The sequence below is a fragment of the Trichomycterus rosablanca genome, chromosome 24 (genome assembly GCF_030014385.1).
Source record: "Trichomycterus rosablanca isolate fTriRos1 chromosome 24, fTriRos1.hap1, whole genome shotgun sequence".
Taxonomy (NCBI): Eukaryota; Metazoa; Chordata; class Actinopteri; order Siluriformes; family Trichomycteridae; genus Trichomycterus; species Trichomycterus rosablanca.
The window spans coordinates 6,806,735-6,829,025 of NC_086011.1; the positions used below are offsets into that span (position 1 = coordinate 6,806,735).

Below are 22,291 nucleotides of genomic sequence, written 5' to 3' on the forward strand. Positions count from 1 at the left end.
TCCACTTACCATATAGGAGCACTTTGTAGTTCTACAATTACTGACTGTAGTCCATCTGTTTCTCTACATACTTTGTTAGCCCCCTTTCACCCTGTTCTTCAATGGTCAGGACTTTCACAGGACCACTACAGAGCAGGTATTATTTGGGTGGTGGGTCATTCTCTGTCACTGTCGGACTAAGAATAGTCCACCAACTAAAAACATCCAGCCAACAGCGCCCCGTGGGCAGCGTCCTATGACCACTGATGATGGTCTAGAAGATGACCGACTCAAACAGCAGCAATAGATGAGCGATCGTCTCTGACTTTACATCTACAGGGTGGACCAACTAGGTAGGAGTGTCTAACAGAGTCGACAGTGAGTGGACACGGTATTTAAAAACTCCAGCAGCGCTGCTGTGTCTGATCCACTCATACCAGCACAACACACACTAACACACTACCACCATGTCAGTGTCACTGCAGTGCTGAGAATGATCCACCACCTAAATAATACCTGCTCTGTGGTGGTCCTGTAGGGGTCCTGACCATTGAAGAACAGGGTGAAAGCAGGCTAAAACTGTATGTAAAGAAATAGATGAAGTACAGTCAGTAATTGTAGAACAACAAAGTGCTTCTATATGATAAGTGGAGCTGATAAAATTGACAGTGAGTGTAGAAACAAGGAGGTGGTTTTAATGTTATTTTAGTGTAAATTAAGGTAGTTTGGCCTGCAGCTTCATGGTCGAGCTGTTGTTGCTCCTAGAAGCTGTCACTGTAAATGTATTGTTGTTGAGGTTTTCTAGTACAGAAGTTATACAAAAGCAGACAAAGGAATAACTTTTTCCTCCTCTCTGTATCGAGGTTTTGTTGAATTGGTTTCTGTTCACCACCTCTCTGAGGACAGACTGTAAATAAGTAGCTATCTTAAGACCCCAAAAGGCAGAGATGAAGCCACAGGGTTAGTGGGAGGAATTAATGTAAAGGAAAAGACATGAAGGAAAGAATAGCACAATTCTCAAGACAAAGCTCTCCGCTCCAGAGATTGCCATGGAAACCAGCTTGACTCAAATCCAGCAGCCCTGGCACATTGGTAATATGCCAGCTTTGCCCCCTTGCATCTTTTGTGTTGTTTTTTTTTTTTTGCCTTTGCACAGTGCCCAGTTTCGGCTTGTGTTTATTCATCCTTTTATCCTGCTTTGTTTTTTTGGGTTTTTTTTTTTTCCCTTTCCTGAGATGTGCCAGACGTCCCTACTTATTCTGTTCGGTGTTTTTCTGATACTTTAAAATATTCATCGAATGACCCCGGGGTGTTCGCTTAGTGCTTTCTTACTTCCAGTAGCTCGTGTGAACATTCATTATGTAAGCAGAGCCGCGGCAAGGCGCTACTCGGAAATAATCCTAAACTACACCGGGCACCCCGTAGCATGGCGGCTGCACGGCGTATCCAGAAATTTTTATAATATTTCAGAAAATTTATCATAGTTCAGAAAGTCTCAATAAAAAGTTCTGGCCTTGGTGAGAACTCGTTATTCTTGGGGCTGGGTTGTAGTTAGACTGTTATGCTTCTTGCTCATGCCGTCTAATTTCAGGCAGGAGTCTCGACTTGTCGCATGCAATGATAATTGCGTAGACTGTGGTGGAAAAATAGAGAAGGCAACTAGTCAGAGAGGGTTAAAGTCTGCAGGTTTGTTGCTTTAGCCATTTTAACAAGCTAAAAAAACAAAGAACAAACAAAATCTCTAAATGTTTTAAGACGTTTGAAGGAAAGTGAAACTTTTTGGATGAAGGGTTCTGCAGATTTGATCAGACACATGGATGAGGTTTGTTTTTAGTATGAATGGGTTGTCTTGCTGCTATACAGTCTGGACTTTGATGCCAAGGAACATTAAGGTCCATCCTATGAATATGATAGCCAGTAGACCAATGCCCTGTATGACTGAGTCAAACCAGAAGACCATTTATGCCATGTCCATATCATATCTACCATACCAAATACCAGCCATAACATTAAAACCACCTTCTTGTTTCTACACTCACTGTCCATTTTATCAGTTCCACTTACCACATAGAAGCACTTTGTAGTTCTACAATTACTGACTGTAGTCCATCTGTTTCTCTACATACATTTTTAGCCTGCTTTCACCCTGTTCTTCAATGGTCAGGACCCCCATGGTGGATCATTCTCAGCACTGCAGTGACACTGACATGGTGGTAGTGTGTTAGTGTGTGTTGTGCTGGTATGAGTGGATCAGACACAGCAATGCTAATGGAGTTTTTAAACACCTCACTGTCACTGCTGGACTCCTGGAATAGTCCACCAACCAAAAACATCCAGCCAACAGCACCCTGTGGGCAGCGTCCTGTGACCACTGATGAAGGTCTAGAAGATGACCAACTCAATCAGCAGCAATAGATGAGCGATCTACAGGGTGGACCAACTAGGTAGGAGTGTATAATAGAGTGGACAGTGAGTGGACACGGTATTTAAAAACTCTAGCAGCGCTGCTGTGTCTGAACCACTCATACCAGCACAACACACACTAACACACCACCACCATGTCAGTGTCACTGCAGTGCTGAGAATGATCCACCACCTAAATAATACCTGCTCTGTGGTGGTCCTGTGTGGGTCCTGACCATTGAAGAACAGGGTGAAAGCAGGCTAAAAAAGCATGCAGAGAAACAGATGGACTACAGTCAGTAATTGTAGAACTACAAAGTGCTCCTATGTGGTAAGTGGAGCTGATAAAATGGACAGTGAGTGTAGAAACAAGGAGGTGGTTTTAATGTTATGGCTGATCAGTGTAGTTTGTGTTAATGTTAAAGACGTTGACCATCTCTAAGGTTAAAAAAGGGTAAGGAAGTTATTAAACCTAGCAAACATTTCATTATAGATCTATAGTACTCTTGTTCCATCCAAAAGTTGTATAAATCCCCAAACTGTTATGAGACACAGTACGTTTTGTACAGATGTATGTAAACTTTTGTTTTAAAAACAAACCACATTTAAATCCAGCAGAACCTGACTATGAATGTCTGGTTACACTCCTAATGGCTCACGGGTCCCACAGGTTCCTCTTTATCTATCTATTATGGTTGATGAATTAATAATTTCCACAACATCTGCAGCGTTTCAAAAGTCTTTGCTCAGCTGGGACTTTCAGACAGTAAATAAGTGAAAAGCAGCGTCTCCTTCACTAATAGCTTTAATCAGTCATGTCCTTAGGGACAAAAAGTCAAGATTCCTAGCAAAATATTATACAGAAATATTTATTTAAGAAATGATAATCCATTTAACTTCATATTTATGTAAATATTTCTTTTAAATTACAATCAGTTTCAATAATATGGTTTCACATATGGTTTAAAAATAATTATTAGTTTGTCTTTTTTTGTAACAGTTTAGAAGCATGTTTTATTTGATTTGAGTTTTTATTGAAGGAGTTTATGGCTGAGCTTGTAAATTAAGAGTATTTAATCAACCAGTCAACTAATCAGTCATAAATTCAGAGTTAGGGCTGGGGCCAGATTTATGGTTAGGGCTAGGGCCAGGTTTAGGGCTAGGGCTGGGGCCAGGTTTAGGGTTAGGGCTGGATTAAAAGGGAAAAAAGTACAGATACAAATGGTACTACAAATTAGTAAATTAAAAATGGATTCTTTAATTATCAGGTTCTTTTTCTTCTATTCTTTTGTATTATTATTTTTATGATTATAATTTAATGTATTAAATTTGTGAAAAAGTGACATTTATATCTGTATCTTTTGTAATTTTCTTTAACCCCAACATTATTTAGTATTTATTATTATTATTGTTATGATTATTATTATTATTGTTGTTGTCATTATTATTATTATTATTGTTGTTGTCATTATTATTATTATTATTATTATTATTTAATGTATTAAATTTGTATTTTGTAAAATGTAAAAATGTATTTTAAATAGGGCTGTCGAAGTTAACGCGATAATAACGCATTAACGCAATCTCAATTTAATGCGATTAAAAAAAATAGTGCCATTAACGCAAATGACATTACGAGATTTTTTCACTTCTAAAACTAAAGCGATTAATTTTTCACCCACGGGAGACAGATTGAATTATTCTCACTGACCACGCTCACACGCACGTTTAATGTTATTTAGTTCCATTTGAGAAAAAAAACCCTTTAAAATAGAGCTCACAGCGAAGATAACCGGTTACAAAAGCAGCGACCGCTGTGTTTGTGTTCAATACTCTGTTCACAGTGTCGATACAAGTGATTCAGGAGTCGACTCATTGTAAGCGCAGCGTAAGTTTCTTTTCTCAGTCATCTCTCCGTGTTTACTGTTATGATGAATGATGCGGTTGTAAATAAACACCAAATACTACAGAACATTCTGTGTGACTCGCTTACCTTATAAAGCTCAGGCTTAATTATACTGGTTATTACCACAGAGCGGGAGTCGACTCAGAGTCGTTTACGATTTACCGAGGTGAACCACGAATGTATGTGCTGATAGAATCGGCTCAGATGGGATCGGACTGTATTATCCTTTTAAAGTAAATATTTCAATCAGCAGAATCGCATCGCATGTATGATGTGCACAACGTTAATTACGTGCGTTTATTAATGAACATTAATTACGTTAGCTTATCAGAAGCTTTCTCAATGATGTCTGTGTGGTGTTTTTTTTTTTTTTACAATTAGTGATGGCAAGCAACTGTTCCACTGCACTATTTTACACTAAACACTACACTATTCCATAATGCTCCAGATTGCATCATTCTAAATAGGTATCGGTATCGGCGAGTACAAAAATACAGGTACTTGTACTTGTACTCGGTTGGGAAAAAATGGTATCGATGCATCCCTAGTGAAAACACACTCACTTCGTGTAGAAACGTCCATCAAACCATCGTCACGATACAACCACAGAAAAGTCTGTTACAATAACCGCGCATCTGACATATATACGAAGTCAAGGGTCTCTGCTAGATAGTATTACTGCCTAGTATGTGAGTGAATAAAACTCCCTTACAGTTTTCTCTTGTCCCAGCAGTTTTTAACATCAGTACATTTAGCATAAAATATGTTCACCATTTTAATTGTAACATTTCACTTAAAAATCCTTGTTTTCTATAACATTTACACAGATTTTTTTAATGCGATTAATCGCGATTAACTATGTAAAATTCTGAGATTAATCGCGATTAAAATTTTTAATCGTTTGACAGCCCTAATTTTAAAGTAACATTTATGTCTGTGTCTTTTGTAATTTCCTTTAACCCCAACATTAGATAATAATAATAATAATAATAATAATAAACAATGAATTAAATTAGTAAAAAAGTAACATTTATATCTGTATCTATTTTGTAATTTTCTTTAACCTCAACATTATTTAGTATTTTTATTATTATTAATTATTATTATTATTATTATTATTATTGTTTTTATTATTATTAATGAGAACCACTGCATAGTAAATATCTGCATAGTAATAACTGCATCACAATAATAGTAATAATAATAATAAAAAATAGAGCTAAGTAATTTAAATACCAAACCTACACCAGCCTACAAAAATGCATCATTCATAATGGAAGTGTTTTTTTCTGTACAACATAATGCAAAAACAACAAGATCAATTCTGTATTGGCAAAGCCTCTATGAGAATGTGTAAACAGATATAGTATGTAATTATGTGTCTTATTACTATGTGCACACAATGTCAGCATTGTACTACTCCTGCACCCACAATTCCCTTCAGGGAACTGCTTACTGGACTGAATTTGTCAAAAGAGCTGAGAAGAGAATTCTTTACATTTCTAAAGCAGCGATGCCAACCGCAGTAGATACACAGTCTGTTTACTCTCAGTCCATTTTTACTGGAGAGGAAAAATAAGTAGCCCAGTGAGAAGACTGAAAGCAAGCCGGTGCAGATGGAAGCAGCAGGGATGCTTTACACCAGATGAAGTTACTTCACATTCAGTCGGGATGTTTCAGTAACAGTGTTTGTGTTTCTCGTTGCAGCTCAAGTAAACATGTGGGTCACCAGTCTGCTGGTTTGCCAGGGGTTGTTGTGGGTGGGCACCGCTCAGGGCATCATCATCACTCTGCCTGTCCCCAAGCTGGAGGGCATCCCAAAAATAACAGGTATGCAGTGGTTTTCATTGGCACCTTTGTATTAAGTACTTTGGACAAGCTGTTTTGGTCATGTAAGAGTATTTAATTATTTAATTTATTATTATTATAATTTATTATTTAATTTTTTTATTTATTTAGTCTTATGATTTAGAGGCAGCTGTAGCCTAGTGGTTAAGGTACTGGACCAGCAATCTGAAGGTTGCCGGTTCAAACCCCAGGTTGCTACTGTTAGGCCTTTGAGCAAGGCCCTTCACCCTCAATTGCTTAGATTGTATATTGTCACAACTGTAAGTCGCTTTGGATAAAAGCGTCTGCTAAATGCCAAAAATGCATCACCACAGGTTTGCAATTCCAAGTCAGAAAGCTTGGTTGTGTGGTCATCAAAACCTTTTTTTTTCTATTAATCTGACTGTATGTTTTGTATTCTTGTCTTTCTACCATGACCTAGTTTAGATTTATTTCGTAAAGCAGCCAATTTACTTCTTTTTAAATCACCAGGTACATTATTAAGTCTGAGCTTATATGTAAGAACAAAGAAACACCACAATCCATATCAAGGCCCGGGTGCCAGTACGACCGATAATTGGCTCGTCACAGGGAGGAAGGGGTGCAATTACGAACTCTTTTGGCTGATCGATGGCACCAGGACAAAGACAAGGGATAATAGGTGATAAAAAGTGGTTGGCTACTGATTACTTGTTGAAGAGGGCATGTGTTAGTCTGCAGCGGTAGAGGTGAGGTGAAATATGATGTGGTAATTGGATACAATTAGATTGGAAGAAATATTGAGGGAATAACCATCCTTCTGATTAAAGCAAACATACCCTGAGTGAATTAGATCCAGTTACAAGTATAGTAGCGTCTAGCAAACTATAGGAGCAAATATTTCTGGTATGGCTCCAGAGTTAAAGATGCAGTAACATTCCATACAGATCTTTACCTCCATGTCAACATTTCAACATTTCCTCAAAGATCAAGGTTAAAGTACACTTGTGTCCTCTTCCAGACAGCTTCATCACAACTCTGGTTGTATTTCCATATTCTCTAATGGCACCTTTTTTATCACTGCTCCATCACATAAATGTTTCTTTGATTATACACCAATCAGCCATAACATTAAAACCACCTCCTTGTTTCTACACTCACTGTCCATTTTATCAGCTCCACTTACCATATAGAAGCACTTTATAGAACCATCTGTTTCTCTGCATGCTTTGTTAGCCCCCTTTCATACTGTTGTTCAATGGTCAGGACTCTCCCAAGACCACCACAGAGCAGGTATTATTTAGGTGGTGTGTTAGTGTGTGTTGTGCTGGTAAGAGTGGATCAGACACAGCAGCGCTGATGGAGTTTTTAAACACCTCACTGTCACTGCTGGACTGAGAAAAGTCCACCAACCAAAAATATCCAGCCAACAGCGCCCCGTGGGCAGCGTCCTGTGACCACTGATGAAGGTCTCAAAGATGACCGACTCAAACAGCAGCAATAGATGAGCGATCGTCTCTGACTTTACATCTACAAGGTGGACCAACTAGGTAGGAGTGTCTTATAGAGTGGACAGTGAGTGGACACTGTATTTAAAAACTCCAGCAGCGCTGCTGTCTGAAGAACAGGGTGAAAGGGGGCTAAAAAGCATGTAGAGAAACAGATGGACTGCACTCAGTAATTGTAGAACTACAAAGTGCTTCTATATGGTAAGTGGAGCTGATAAAATGGACAGTGAGTGTAGAAACAAGGAGGTGGTTTTAATGTTATGGCTGATCAGTGTATGTACAAGTACAAATTTTGTTTTCTTTCTATTTTGTTGTATATTAACTCTTTGCAGCATTTGTTTTGTCCATTGCCTTCGTGTCCCTGAGTTCTCTTAATTAATATTAATATTTCTTGTCATCAGAATCCATTTAGAAAAATAAGGGGGTCTTTAACAGTATACTTTTGATCCCTTTACTCTGTATGTGGCATAAAAAGTAAGAAATAAACTAAATCAAAGTCTGGCATAGAGTAAAGCAGAGCTGGAGGCTTACCTTATGTCACAGGTTGGTTTGAAGTGGTGAAGTTGGCGGATGGCCGCTCAGCATCTACAGCAGGGAATATCACTTGTTCCTCATTCCACTTGAACATCCAAAGTCCATTTTGAGTCTGCAGCTCCATACCCATCGAATGCTGCCTCGGTGCATGCTGGTGGGTCAAGAATTTTGGAACGTATGGCTGTCTGAAGAGTAAAAAGACAGGACAGCAAGTGGGTAAACGTGACGTTCATTTCAACAATTCACAAAACATTACTATACTATAATACGTACTATAAATCACATTTTGTGATAACAAGAAAAGGTACAAACATGCTATTGTATTAGCATTGCCATGGCAACGCTCCATGTGCTTTTGTTTGTTTCTGTCCCTCGAATTGTATCTCCGCCGCTGTCATGTAATTGTTTTTTTAATTGATTTTACCTTTACCCTGTCATGAATGCAATTAGCCTGTGTTAAGTACCTGTTTTGTTTCCTTTGTGTTTTGTTGAGTATTGACTGTAGCATTTGTTCTATTTTTTTGTGTATCATATTTTGTGTACATTGTTTATTGTTTTGTCTATAATTAATAGAGTTATGTCTATGTGCTTGTGCCCTGCCTCTTCAACCAAACACAATCACCTCATATATATATATATATACACATTGATCAACCATAACATTAAAACCACCTCCTTGTTTCTACACACACTGTCCATTTTATCAGCTCCACTTACCATATACGTAGAAGCACTTTGTAGTTCTACAATTACTGACTGTAGTCCATCTGTTTCTCCGCATGCTTTGTTAGCCCCTTTCACCCTGTTCTTCAATGGTCAGGACTCTCCCAGGACCACTACAGAGCAGGTATTATTTGGGTGGTGGATCATTCTCAGCACTGCAGTGACACTGACATGGTGGTGGTGTGTTAGTGCAGGGGTTTTCAACCTCTTTAGGCATGTGCCCCCCTTCGTGTGCCGAGCACGACTTGCGCCCCCCCCCTCACACATTACGCCCCCCCTCACACATTACGCCCCCCTCCCCTTGGTGGAGCAGCAGCACTCGGTTGCGTGTGCCACCACACCCCCCTCCCCTGGTTAAGGCACTACTCGGGCACGGATGCCAGGTGCCGGTTCCGCCACGCCCCCCTCCCCTGAATGGGGCACGGCTCGAGCACAGATGCCAAGCACGGCTTTCGTCATGCGCCCCTCCCCTTTGTGGGCCACGGCTCAATCGCGGATGCCTGCCGTATGCCCCGCCGGTCTCGTGTGCCACCGGTTCATGATAATAATCTCGTAGTGCCACGCCCCCCCGGACAGCCGCTCGCGCCCCCTTGGGCAGGTACTCGCGCCCCCTGCCCCACAGGTTGAAGACCCCTGTGTTAGTGTGTGTTGTGCTGGTATGAGTGGATCAGACACAGCAGCGCTGCTGGAGTTTTTAAATACCGTGTCCACTCACTGTCCACTCTATAAGACACTCCTACCTAGTTGGTCCACCTTGTAGATGTAAAGTCAGAGACGATCGCTCATCTATTGCTGCTGTTTGAGTTGGTCATTTTCTAGACCTTCATCAGTGGTCACAGGACGCTGCACACGGGGCGCTGTTGGCTGGATATATTTTTGGTTGGTGGACTATGCTCAGTCCAGCAGTGACAGTGAGGTGATTAAAAACTCCAGCAGCACTGCTCTGTCTGATCCACTCATACCAGCAAAACACACAAACACACCACCACCATGTCAGTGTCACTGCAGTGCTGAGAATGACCCACCACCTAAATAATACCTGCTCTGTGGTGGTCCTGTGGGGGTCCTGACCATTGAAGAACAGCATGAAAGGGGGCTAACAAAGCATGCAGAGAAACAGATGGACTACAGGCAGTAATTGTAGAACTACAAAGTGCTTCTATATGGTAATGTTATGGATGATGGGTATATATATATACTTATTTTTTTGTTTCTTTCAACAGTTAGTGGTAAAGCAGTCCTAGATATTCATATTATTATTTATTTTGCCATAAAACAAATGTATAAACGTATTCCACACCTGTATCACTCCTTAGAAAAATGGACGTCCCTCTTTAGCTCTTTGTACCACTATTAGCAATGAGAAAGGCTAATATTAGATTAAGGAAAGTGTTCAGCAGCAGCCATTGCTTCTATCAGGAATTTATTTTCCCACTTTCCCAGAACTGCATTAAATAAGACACACTGCTGGGGGTTTTGGCATGAACTGCCCATTTCAGTCCTTACCACAGCATCTCTATTGGGATCCAGGCAAGACTATAACCTGTTTTAAGACTTTAACTCTTCTAAAGCTATTGATCCCAATTATAAAAGCAGGTTCACCTCCAAATGGTTCAAAAGAAAGAAAAATAGGGTTTTGTTTTGACCAAAATCCTGACTCAAACCTAACTCAGTTGTTGTAGCAGGATCTTAAATTCCTTACAATGTTCTTTATGTGAGACCATTAAGAATAACATTAGTAAAATAGGGAAAACCAGAAGGGGACAGCACTTATTTTATGACTTTGCTTGTACAAATCAGCATTCATGTTGTGTATCTGCTCTGCTGCAGGTAAGGGAATGACCTCTGTGAATGCTCATCATGGTCCTGTGGATTTCCTGGTGGCCCTCAGCAGCACACTGTCCCCAGATCTTCTCAAGCGAGACTCGGTTGTAGAGGCGCCCGACTCAGCCTGCGGAGGGGACGAGCGAAGCGACACTTCCTCCCAGGACTCTCTTCCACAGTGCGGCACGTCTTCATTCGGGGAGGTCAAGGAAAGGTCACAGAGCATGCTGCTTCAGTACCGCATCCGTTCCACCACCGCTTTACCTGGACGGCGGCTGACCACTCGGTGTGATGAGAACTCAGATTCATCATTGGAGTCTTTGGAACACAGTCTTGAAGATGGCTCAATCTACGAGCTAAGCGACGACCCAGACATGTGGGTCAAGGGTCGACCGATTGCAAGGGAAGGTTCAAAGAGGGACTTGGTGACATCTGCGGCAGTCATCTCTGGAGGAAAGGGATTTAGGAGACTTAGGGAGGGAGGATTGAAGGGTGTGGTAGAATCAAACGAGAGTACCCTGATGGTTTGGCAACTGCCCCTTAGGGTCTAGAATTTAACAGATGGAATTTAAATCCATCTACTACTGGGAGCTACTGGGAGGTGGGAGACATTGGGTGTCTGTCAAGATTAAATTCTGCTGTTTCATACAACACGTCTAAAGTGGGTCTACTGAACTAAATATTATCATTTTTTATTATTATTAAACTGAAATATTGACAAGTTAACACAGTAACCTGCCATTAATGTAAAATTTTGTGAAACTTATTAAAACTTTGATAAATAAATTCGGGTTTTGTAAATTCCAGCTTTGTAACATAATTTAACCTTTTTTCATTTAATTAATCTGCCTGGTTTTTAGCTTCTTCTAGTTATTGGGCTACAAGATAAGCTAATATAGCAACAATGTGATGCCACTTTTATACTCGCTCACTCATACACTATATGGACAAAAGTATTGGGACAGTTTAGGGATGTTTATGGAACATTTTATGTAAGGCCTTGTCCTTTTCCAGCATACCTGTGCTGGACCTCAGTCTAATTGAATAGATCTGTTTTTTTAGGCATTTTTTGTCATTGTATAATAGGATTAAGGTCAGAACTCAGAAAAATGCCTTCCCCAAACTGTTTCCAAACCATTCAAAGCATAACATTTACAGTATTCTTCAGGGATATACTCAAGAGACTCTCTTACACTAAACAAGGTCAAGCTGAGGCGTGAAGAAGCTTCTTCATGTCAAAAGCATGAGCTCTTCACAGGTCATTTGCTGGAAATGCGAGTACATTGGGATCACAGCAGTGCACGATGCACCATTTCTGCACTCTGGATCCGGACAGCTTCTTCTTTCTGCGGGGAACCTGGAATCGTCCATTTAATCTCTGAACGCATTTTAGCTCTATCCTCATCGGGGGTCGAATACTGGCTCGCTGCTCAAATAGTGAACGTTTCCTCACTGTTGCAGGCAGGTCACCCCCGGTGGAGTCATTTTGTTTGGAATTCGTCATGCCACAAAGCTGCTGAAGGGTCTGTTTTATTTTACAGCGTTTGTTGAAATCTTATCAGTAGTCTGGTGGGCGAAGTGAGGGAAGTTGCAGTGCCATCTTTTAAAGATTTCGTATATATATATATATATATATATAAAGACACGCAAATTACGTTCCCAAAACAAGGAAGAGCTCAAACATACACTGACCAGACATAACATTATGACCACTGACAGGTGAAGTGAATAACACTGATTATCTCTTCATCACGGCACCTGTTAGTAGGTGGGATATATTAGGCATCAAGTGAACATTTTATCCTCAAACTTGATGTGTTAGAAGCAGGAAAAATGAACAAGCGTAAGGATTTGAGCGAGTTTGACAAGAGCCAAACTGTGATGACTAGATGGCTGGGTCTATCAAAAGTGGTCCAAGGAAGGAACAGTGGTAAACCGGCGACAGGATCATGGGCGGCCGAGGCTCATTGATGCACGTGGGGAGCGAAGGCTGACCCGTGTGGTCCGATCCAACAGACGAGCTACTGTAGCTCAAATTGCTGAAGAAGTTAATGCTGGTTCTGATAGAAAGGTGTCAGAATACACAGTGCATCAGTTTGTTGTATATGGGGCAGCAAAAAGGGTGCCAACACAATATTAGGAAGGTGGTCATAATGTTATGCCTCATCAGTGTATAATCAAGCAGAAATTGTTCTGAAATGGTTTTATAACAACTGTGCTTATTAACCTTAATTTTCCATTCCAAGATTTATTAATATGTTCATTTTCACCATCCACCTTATATAGATCATGATTGTGGTGCCCTGTGATAGACTGGCAACATGTCCATAATGTAAACTTGCTCTGTTGTTTGTGTTTGGGTGACACGGTTGGTGACACGTTTACTGGTTAATTTGCATTATGAGGCGGTCCTAGCAATCCTACGGCAATTCAGTTAGCATTAGTCAAAATGTCCAAGATGCCAAAGTGTAAAGCAGCTAAAAAACATTATGTGTGTATAATTACTCAGTATGTACATTTTAAAATATACTCAAATTAAACATTTTTTAATATAAAAGTTGGTTGCAAATAGGTAACCTGCAGGATAAGACAGCTCTTATAATTTTCATTTAAGTTCACTTAAGTTTTATGTTGTTTAAATTTAAACTACTGTACATTTACACTTTCCAAATAAAACCAATCAAATCACATAAAACAATGTCATATGTATAATGGAAAGTGAAAGTGCAGTGCCGGGCAGTGTGCAAGATCAGTTTGGCGAGGTTGTCGTATTGGGCATGTTCATATTGAGAAATCTGATGGCCCTGGGGAAATAGCTCCATCAGACTGTGGAAACGCTTGCCTGATTTCAGAAGCCTAAACAGGCAGTTACCAGGGTGGTTGGAGTCCTTGATGACTGTTATTGCTCTGGTTCTGCATGGCCTGATGTAAATATCATGCAGAGAGGAGAAACCAGCTAAGAGCACCACTCTCTGCCATGCTTTGCGGTCCTGGATAGGACAGTTATCATACCACATTGAGATGCATCGTGTTGGTAGACTTTCCATGGCCCTGCTGTAGAAGGTTTTCAGGATCACTATGAAGAGCTTGAATTTCCTCAGGTGCCTCAGGTGGTATAAACGTTGTCTGGTTTGAATTGAGTCAAGGTCAGGTCTTCAGAGAGGGGTACTCTAGCATACCTGAAGCTACTCATTCTCTCTCCACTGGGGTCCCACCGTTTCTGTGGGGGTGTGGATTTCCTTATGCCTTCCGTTAAAGTATTTTCAGTGAGAGACTGGCATAATGCTACCAGTTTCTCCACCTCGTCAAGACTGGAGGCCTCATCATTTTTGAGGATGAGGCCCAGAATTACTGTATTGCAGATAGGACTAGTAGGACTAGAGCAGGGGGCTCAGGACTCAACCCTGTGGGGCTCCTGTGCTCAGGATAATGGTATTAGAGGTAAACTGGACCACTCTAGCTACCTGAGGTCTGCCTATAAGAGACAAGAATCAAATCACAGAGGAGGCCATTCAGTTCAAGGTCCCTGAACATGGAGGCCGATCTGTAGGGAATATATTATCAAAATGTGATCTACTGATCCACTCTCCGATCCACAAACTCACTGATGTTGGTGGAACCTTCCAGAAACCTGCCCTAGTCAATCAATGTCATCAAGTGCATCCTGTAGCAAGACTTTTGACAGTCTATCGCATCATCAACCACCTCTCTGGATCTCTATGAAGGAGATAACTGCCAAACTTCGTTCGTACTGACAGTAACACTATAGATAAGGCTGCCTTAATAACCTCTTTACGACCACGATAAGCATAAAAAGAAGCTGAAATTGCACAATATGTTTCACCTTAAGGTGCGTGGTCTAGCAGCAGATACTAATCAGGTTTCACTCATATACAGTGGGCACAGGCTCACAGAAACTAAACAGATAACGACTGGGAACCTGTTATTGTCTGTTTACTACCTGAATTCTTAGCAGAATTTAAGGGTATACAGCATGAATCGATGGACCCAACTTGCCTAGAATGAACAGTTCGTCTGAGTTTCAGTCTCTCTCCTTGGCGCCTCAGTTCCCTTGGTGAGGTTTTCTCATGTTATGTTGTTTCGTTTCTGTTTCCGCGCCCCGTCACCGCCCTTCCTTTGTGATTTTTTGCTTTGTTCTTTGTAAACACCTGTTCCCCATCAGCCCTTATTACGCTTCTTTATTTATACCCTCAGTTCGTTGGAAAGTGTCGTTATTACGTTAGCGCTACACCGAGCTCTTGCTTTTGCATTCCTAGTTTCTTTCTCGTTTGATGTTTTGCCGTGTCTGATTATGGATAAACCTCGGGACAAATGTTTGCTTATGGATTATCCTGGTGTCTTGATTCCTTTGATTATGATTCCTGGAATTTATCCAGGAATTTAAAGCACTCGGTGAGATGTTTTACTTGTGTCTTGCCTCCTGTCTTCTTTTGTCACAGATTAGGCTGGTAGTGTTGGTGTAATGGTGTGAAAAATGCTATATTGGGAACAACCCTGGGCATCATTATAACAATAAAGCATCATTTGAATGCCACAGCCTATCTGAGAGCACCCAGACTTTCCTATTTTAATGCGTGTAATGACAGCAAGGAATTAAATTACATGATAGAACTTTCTATGCCACTAAATAATGCTTGAGGAGGCGTAATTTGTCATACGTTCAAAAAACCTCAATATCTGTAAGTATTTTGTGGATGTTCCAGTCATTCGGTCACAAATTAATGTACTGTATGTGCATATACACCGATCAGCCATAACATTAAAACCACCTCCTTGTTTCTACACTCACTGTCCATTTTATCAGCTCCACTTACCATATCATCTGTTTCTCTGCATGCTTTGTTAGCCCCCTTTCATGTTGTTCTTCAATGGTCAGGACCCCCACAGGACCACCACAGAGCAGGTATTATTTAGGTGGTGGATCACTCTCAGCACTGCAGTGACACTGACATGGTGGTGGTGTGTTAGTGTGTGTTGTGCTGGTATGAGTGGATAAAACACAGCAGCGCTGCTGGAGTTTTTAAACACCTCCCTGTCAATGCTGGACTGAGAATAGTCCACCAACCAAAAATATCCAGCCAACAGCGGTCCATGGGCAGGGTCCTGTGACCACTGATGAAGATCTCAAAGATGACCAACTCAAACAGCAGCAATAGATGAGCGATCGTCTCTGACTTTACATCTACAAGGTGGACCAACTAGGTAGGAGTGTCTTATAGAGTGGACAGTGAGTGGACACGGTATTTAAAAACTCCAGCAGCGCTGCTGTGTCTGATCCAGTCATACCAGCACAACACACACTAACACACCACCACCATGTCAGTGTCACTGCAGTGCTGAGAATGATCCACCACCCAAATAATACCTGCTCTGTAGTGGTCCTGTGGGGGTCCTGACCATTGAATGTTGTGTGCTTATACGTTTGGCATATGCAACAATTATTAATTTATTTACACTTTCAAAGCGTTAGTTAAATTAAATGCTAATTTGCGCCACTAGATTTGATTTTAAATAATCAAATAATAACCCATATTAAAAAAGTCTTATTGGCATTCCTTAGAAAATGACTGTTGAGCAAGTGATACCAATCAAAGCTTATCAACAATCCTAATTCTCAAATAATCATCCTACAAACACCTTCAACCAATGACTGCTGAATATGGAGTTTAGTGCTTGGCATTTTCTAATTCTGTATTGGCCTGCAGAGGGAAAAAGCCTCGCGGCTACGTGGCAGTTACTGTAAAAAGCCGAAGATAAGTAAAGGGCATTTAACGATACAACTCACCAGGGGAAATTCTGAAGGAGTCTGGGAAAGGTCGGCAATTGGAAAAATGTATGATCTTTATACGAGTCAATTGCATTGCTACAAGGGAGATTTGAGAAAAATCTCTCATAAAGACATTAATGCTAGTCCAGGTTGTGTACTCAAGGTCTCAGCGTATAGAATAAATTAGATTTATGATAACCATGTATACCCAAAAGGATTTGTCCATGGCTATAATTTTTAATAAAAATGTGTGGGGAAACATTTACAATCCTGAGAATCTCCTAGCAGTATTTGATTCAAACACATTTTTAGAACCATGATGTAAACCCTGTTCAGAGGATGCTAGTGTTTTAGGGTGGCATCTTGTAAAAAATGCATATATTTTAAATCAATAGCAGTTCTTACACCCAGGACTGGTGCTGTTTTATGTATAAGTTTGCATTTTGTGATGCAGAAAAGACTGGACATGCTGGATCCTCAATTACAGCAATATTGCCAACAGTAGTATTGCCAGATGTATTAAACAAAATTCTTGTAGCAAGCCCACTTGATGGGAAGATCAGTCAGGAGCTTGAATCACAGAATCATGCCCATCTGCCCTGCCACAAATGGCCGGCAGGGGTGTGGAGGCGTTTTCTGTGGCTTTCTTTTTAATCAGACAGTCTCTATTTCTCAACTACGATAATGAGAAACCAATCCATCCATCCATCCATCCATTCATTTATCCTTCCATCTATCCTTCCATTTATCCATCCATCCATCCAATCATCAATCCATCCATCCATCCAATCATCAACCCATCCATCCAATCCATCCATCCATCCATCCAATCATCAATCAATCCATCCATCCAATCATCCATCCATCCATCTATCCATCCAATCATCCATCCATGCATTTATTCACCCATCCATCCAATCATCCAACCATCCATTTTTCCATTTATTCACCCATCCATCCTTTTCATCCATCCATTTACCCATCCGTCCATTCACCCATCCACCCTTTCATCCTTTCATCCATGCATTTACCCATTCATCTATCCAATCATCCTTTTATCCATCCATCCATTCTTCCATCCATCCATCCATCCATCCATCCATCCATCCATCTATCTGTCCTTTCATCCATCCATCCAATCATCCATCCATCCATCCATCCATCCAACCATCCATCCAACCACCCATCCGTCCATCCATTCATCCATCCATTCTTCCATTCATCCATCTATCTATCTATCCGTCCTTTCATCCATCCATCCAATCATTTGTCTGTCCATCCATCCGCAAGGACGCAAACTGTGACTGTAGTAACTGTACTGATTGGCAGGGACCCTTTGCTCTAAGTACGCAAACCTTCTACTACATCACAACAGAGCCTTCAGATTCACTGTTAGGGTCAAGCATTCAGACCTGTACCAGCTACCAAGTGTCTGAGTGCATTCGTGGCATACACTAAGAAAAGTTCAAGCAGAAGTCGTGCACTTGTTTCCACTTAAGTATCATAAAAAGCCCCCTGAAGAGAATTGCTATGGGACTTTAAAAAAAAGAGACAGGTAAGCTGACTCAGTGCGCCTATGTGCTTTGGGGAGCAATGAGGTGAGGTGCAAGCATTTCTTTTTCCCCCAGAAAAAGCCCATGATTGTATGCCGCTGCTGACTCGCATTTTGTCACTGAGAACTGCCCCCCTCCTCGCTTTCACTGGAGACAACAAATCCCACAGAGCTGTAGTGCAGTGCCAGCATTTTACCAGACAAATACATTCAAACAGCAGCTACACGAGGATCTTTATTTTATTTTTTTGGTTGGGTAGCAGAAGCTTTCTCGAGCCTGCCAATTAACCCCATTGAGGGGGAGATTTGCCTATCGCCCGGCACAGCTTTGCTCCCATAATGCCACACGGGCGTCTCTTTTCCATCTTATGTGTGATTTGCATGCTCAGTCAAAGCAGAACCGGGGCTTGTCAGAGGGATGCGACTGTTGGTCCTTTTGTGTTTTATCTATCAACTCATAAAAGGCTTTTTTGTATTTGCATACCTTTTCATTTCTGCTGGCTTCAGCGGTACAGATGATAAAACACGTAACACATGGTCAGCTATCAGCGGACGGAACAATGGAGTTAACGGCTAACAATAAAAACGGACAAGGGGCGTTCTAATATAAGAAATGTCAGTAATTTTAGCTGTATGTCAGTCCTATATAGCGTTGGAGTGCTCTACGTACACTGATCAGCCATAACATTAAAACCACCTCCTTGTTTATACACTCACTGTTCTACAATTACTGACTGTAGTCCATCTGTTTCTCTACATGCTTTTTTAACCCTGTTCTTCAATGGTCAGGACCGCCACAGGACCACCACAGAGCAGGTATTATTTAGGTGGTGGATCATTCTCAGCGCTGCAGTGACACTGACATGGTGGTGGTGTGTTAGTGTGTGTTGTGCTGGTATGAGTGGATCAGACACAACAGCGCTGCTGGAGTTTTTTTAAATACCGTGTCCACTCACTGTCCACTCCATTAGACACTCCTACCTAGAAGGTCCACCTTGTAGACAATCGCTCATCTATTGCTGCTGTTTGAGTTGGTCATCTTCTAGACCTTCATCAGTGGTCACAGGACGCTGCCCACTGGGCGCTGTTGACTGGATATTTTTGGTTGGTGGACTATTCTCAGTCCAGCAGTGAAAGTGATCAGCATTGCTGTGTATGATCCACTCACACCAGCACAACACACACTAACACACAACCACCATGTCAGTGTCAGTGCAGTGCTGAGAATGATCCACCACCCAAATAATACCTGCTCTGTAGTGGTCCTGGGAGAGTCCTGACCATTGAAGAACAGCATGAAAGGGGGCTAACAAAGCATGCAGAGAAACAGATGGACTACAGTCAGTAATTGTAGAACTACAAAGTGCTCCTATATGGTAAGTGGAGCTGATAAAATGGACAGTGAGTGTAGAAACAAGGAGGTGGCTAATCAGTGTAGACTCATCTTGGTCAGGGTCATCATAGGTCTCTTATAGAGCAGTGGCTTAGCATGACACATTTTTGGTGGTGGGATATACTAGAGTACCCAGAGGTACCCCACGCTGCCACAGAACCCACGTTGCTTCGCGGCACCCAATTTACCAGCTGTCAGGCTAACAACTTCAGCTACCCATTACAAGGAGGCCAATAATTCCTGGTTGTAATGCTCGACCTCATCCAAGTTCTCAGCAGTCTCGCCAAGCTGTCCGTAACTTTCTGTAGATTGTTTTTGACCTTGACCTGTTTGTGTTCACTTCTGCTCTTACAGTCTTGTTTGGCTCTGTTTACCAGCTGCATACATCAAACTGGCCAAGGCTGCTGTAGTCCTTTCTGTCTGAATTGTCAATGTTTTTCTCTGGCTGGTTTTTAATTAAACTGGTCAATATGTTGTGCAATGACTGTCCCCATCAGGAGTGCAACAACTGTCTCAAAAATAAGTATTATTAATCTAGGTCTTCATCAACCATGTTATTCTGGTCACGGTTGATATGGATCTGGTTCCTTCAGAAACATTGGGCACACATACCCAGCACATGGCACCAATACGTCACAGGGTTTAGGCTAGGTCCGAAGAAGAGAGGATGTCCAATTATGTCTGTGTGGACACTGCTGGCCGATTTGAACCCAAATGTCTGAGTTATAAACTGCCTTTGGTGCACACAATCCAAAGATCAACATGTACAACACCAATGTGGTAGAGGTGTTGAGCATATTGCTCAAGAGTAAAAGTAAATAAAAAAATAAGGTGTTAATACTTGGCTACATGGGTTTACCAGGTAAACCTACTTGACTGCACACCCTGGTGCCAACTACATAGTATGGTGAAAGAGATATAAGGGTATAGGACTGTGTATGATGCCTAAGAAAACTCACACAAATATCTGGAATGTACCTTCCCTTAAATTCTGGATTCATAAATGGCATGGCAGATGGGCATAATTCTGTATATCATGCTCCCCTGCCTATCTCCAAGATGGGTGAGCATGTTACACAAGATCATGTTACAAACTGTTTTTAAATGAGTGAAGATGTTTAATTAACCATAAATGGCAAGGCAGATAGGCATGATTCTGTATATCATGCCTCCCCTGCCTATCTTCGAGACAGGTGAGAACATTAAAGATCATGTTACAAACTGTTTTTAAATGGGCAGTTGTAGCCTAGTTGTTAAGGTACTGGCTAGTAATCAAAAGGTCGCTGGTTCAAGCCCCACCACTGCCTGGTTGTCACTGTTGGGCCCTTGAGCAAGGCCCTTAACCCCTAATTGCTTAGACAGTATACTGTCAAAGTACTGTAAGTCTCTTTGGATAAAAAGCATCTGCTAAATGCAGAAAATGTAAAAGTAAATGAGTGAAGATGTTTAACCATAAATGGCAGGGCAGATGAGCATAATTTTGTATATCATGCAATGGCAGGGCAGATGGGCATGATTCTGTATAACATGCCTATACATATTTGCTTATTATAGTCAATCTGACATGAGATTAGTCTTCTTGAACAATATTAATAATAGGGGTCGTCTGCTCACTGTCAGTGATCAGTGGTCAGGATATTTGACCGCCGGAGCTGCAGGGAAGACATACACAAGTTATCCACAGGATGACAGAGCCCGACGAACTATAAAATGTTACAGCTTTAACAAAAAGGATAGCCCGTTCCACTCCATTTGCATTTATTTAATTGACAGGCACATTACTTGTCAAGCGCCTTGCATAGGACAGACTTCTGACAAGCTCACACAAGCTCCTAAATCTTTCATTTAGGGGCCATTAAAATGGATTAAAACTTCAGCGCAGTTCAACTCGGGGGAAGAAGATCCACAGCACGTCTTTCCTCAGAGCCATGTTGAATAGGCTACTTACTTATCTTTTGCAATATTTATCTCCCGGTCCGGTCAGGGTAAAATGGCAGCAGTTTAATCATAATAAGCCAATTCGTGACGCATTCGCTTCGTTGTCTGTTGAATCGCCGCAGCTTTGATTTATCTACATTCTGACCGTGTTGCAGTGGGAATAAAACATTAGATTTTTGCACGGAAACAGCACTCAAACGAAGGAAAATGTGACTCCCTCAGCCTCCTTCAGCTTACCTTTGGAAAGAAAAGATAAACTCAGCACTTTCACACACTATTATTTCTTTGACCTTCATTGTGGTCTATTTCATGATAATGTTTATGTCTGCGTAGGGCGACCTTCGCTTCATATATCACTTGTTGTTACACACTCGTGCGTCCTGGCTGAACCCTCGGCGGAGAAGATAAAACATCCTTTTATGCTACACCATGAATTTATCCACGTTTTATGCCAATGTTCAGCCCGTTCCTCTAACAAAATTAGAATCGAAGCGTTAGAGAACAGTCAGTCCTGCAGCTTCTGCTGTGCCTGAGCTACATCTGGACTTCCTAGATGCAATTCTGGAGTAAATCACAAGCAGGAAACTATGTTAATGATAATACTTTTCTTAGGATCAGCCATAACATTAAAACCACCTCCTTGTTTTTACACTCACTGTCCATTTTATCTTCTCCACTTACCATATAGACGCACTTTGTAGTTCTACAATAACTGACTGTAGTCCATCTGTTTCTCTGCATGCTTTGTTAGCCCCCTTTCATACTGTTCTTCATGGTCAGGACTGCAGTGACACTGACATGGTGGTGGTGTGCTAGTGTGTGTTGTGCTGGTATGAGTGGATCAGACACAGCACCGCTGCTGGAGTTTTTAACACCTCACTGTCACTGCTGGACTGAGAATAGTCCACCAACCAAATATATCCAGCCAACAGCACCC

General features: G+C 41.3%; 1 protein-coding gene across 1 annotated transcript in view; it reads left to right on the forward strand.

Annotated features, from left to right (window-relative positions):
- arhgef10la (Rho guanine nucleotide exchange factor (GEF) 10-like a) overlaps window positions 1-11,469 on the forward strand; it is a 170,286-nt gene extending 158,817 nt beyond the window's left edge. The window contains exons 26-27 of the mRNA XM_062986147.1: window positions 5,996-6,118; window positions 10,690-11,469. Coding sequence (XP_062842217.1) covers window positions 5,996-6,118; window positions 10,690-11,234 — 668 coding nt within the window. The 3' untranslated portion in view covers window positions 11,235-11,469. The remainder of the gene's footprint in view (window positions 1-5,995; window positions 6,119-10,689) is intronic.
- Window positions 11,470-22,291: the final 10,822 nt, after the last annotated feature.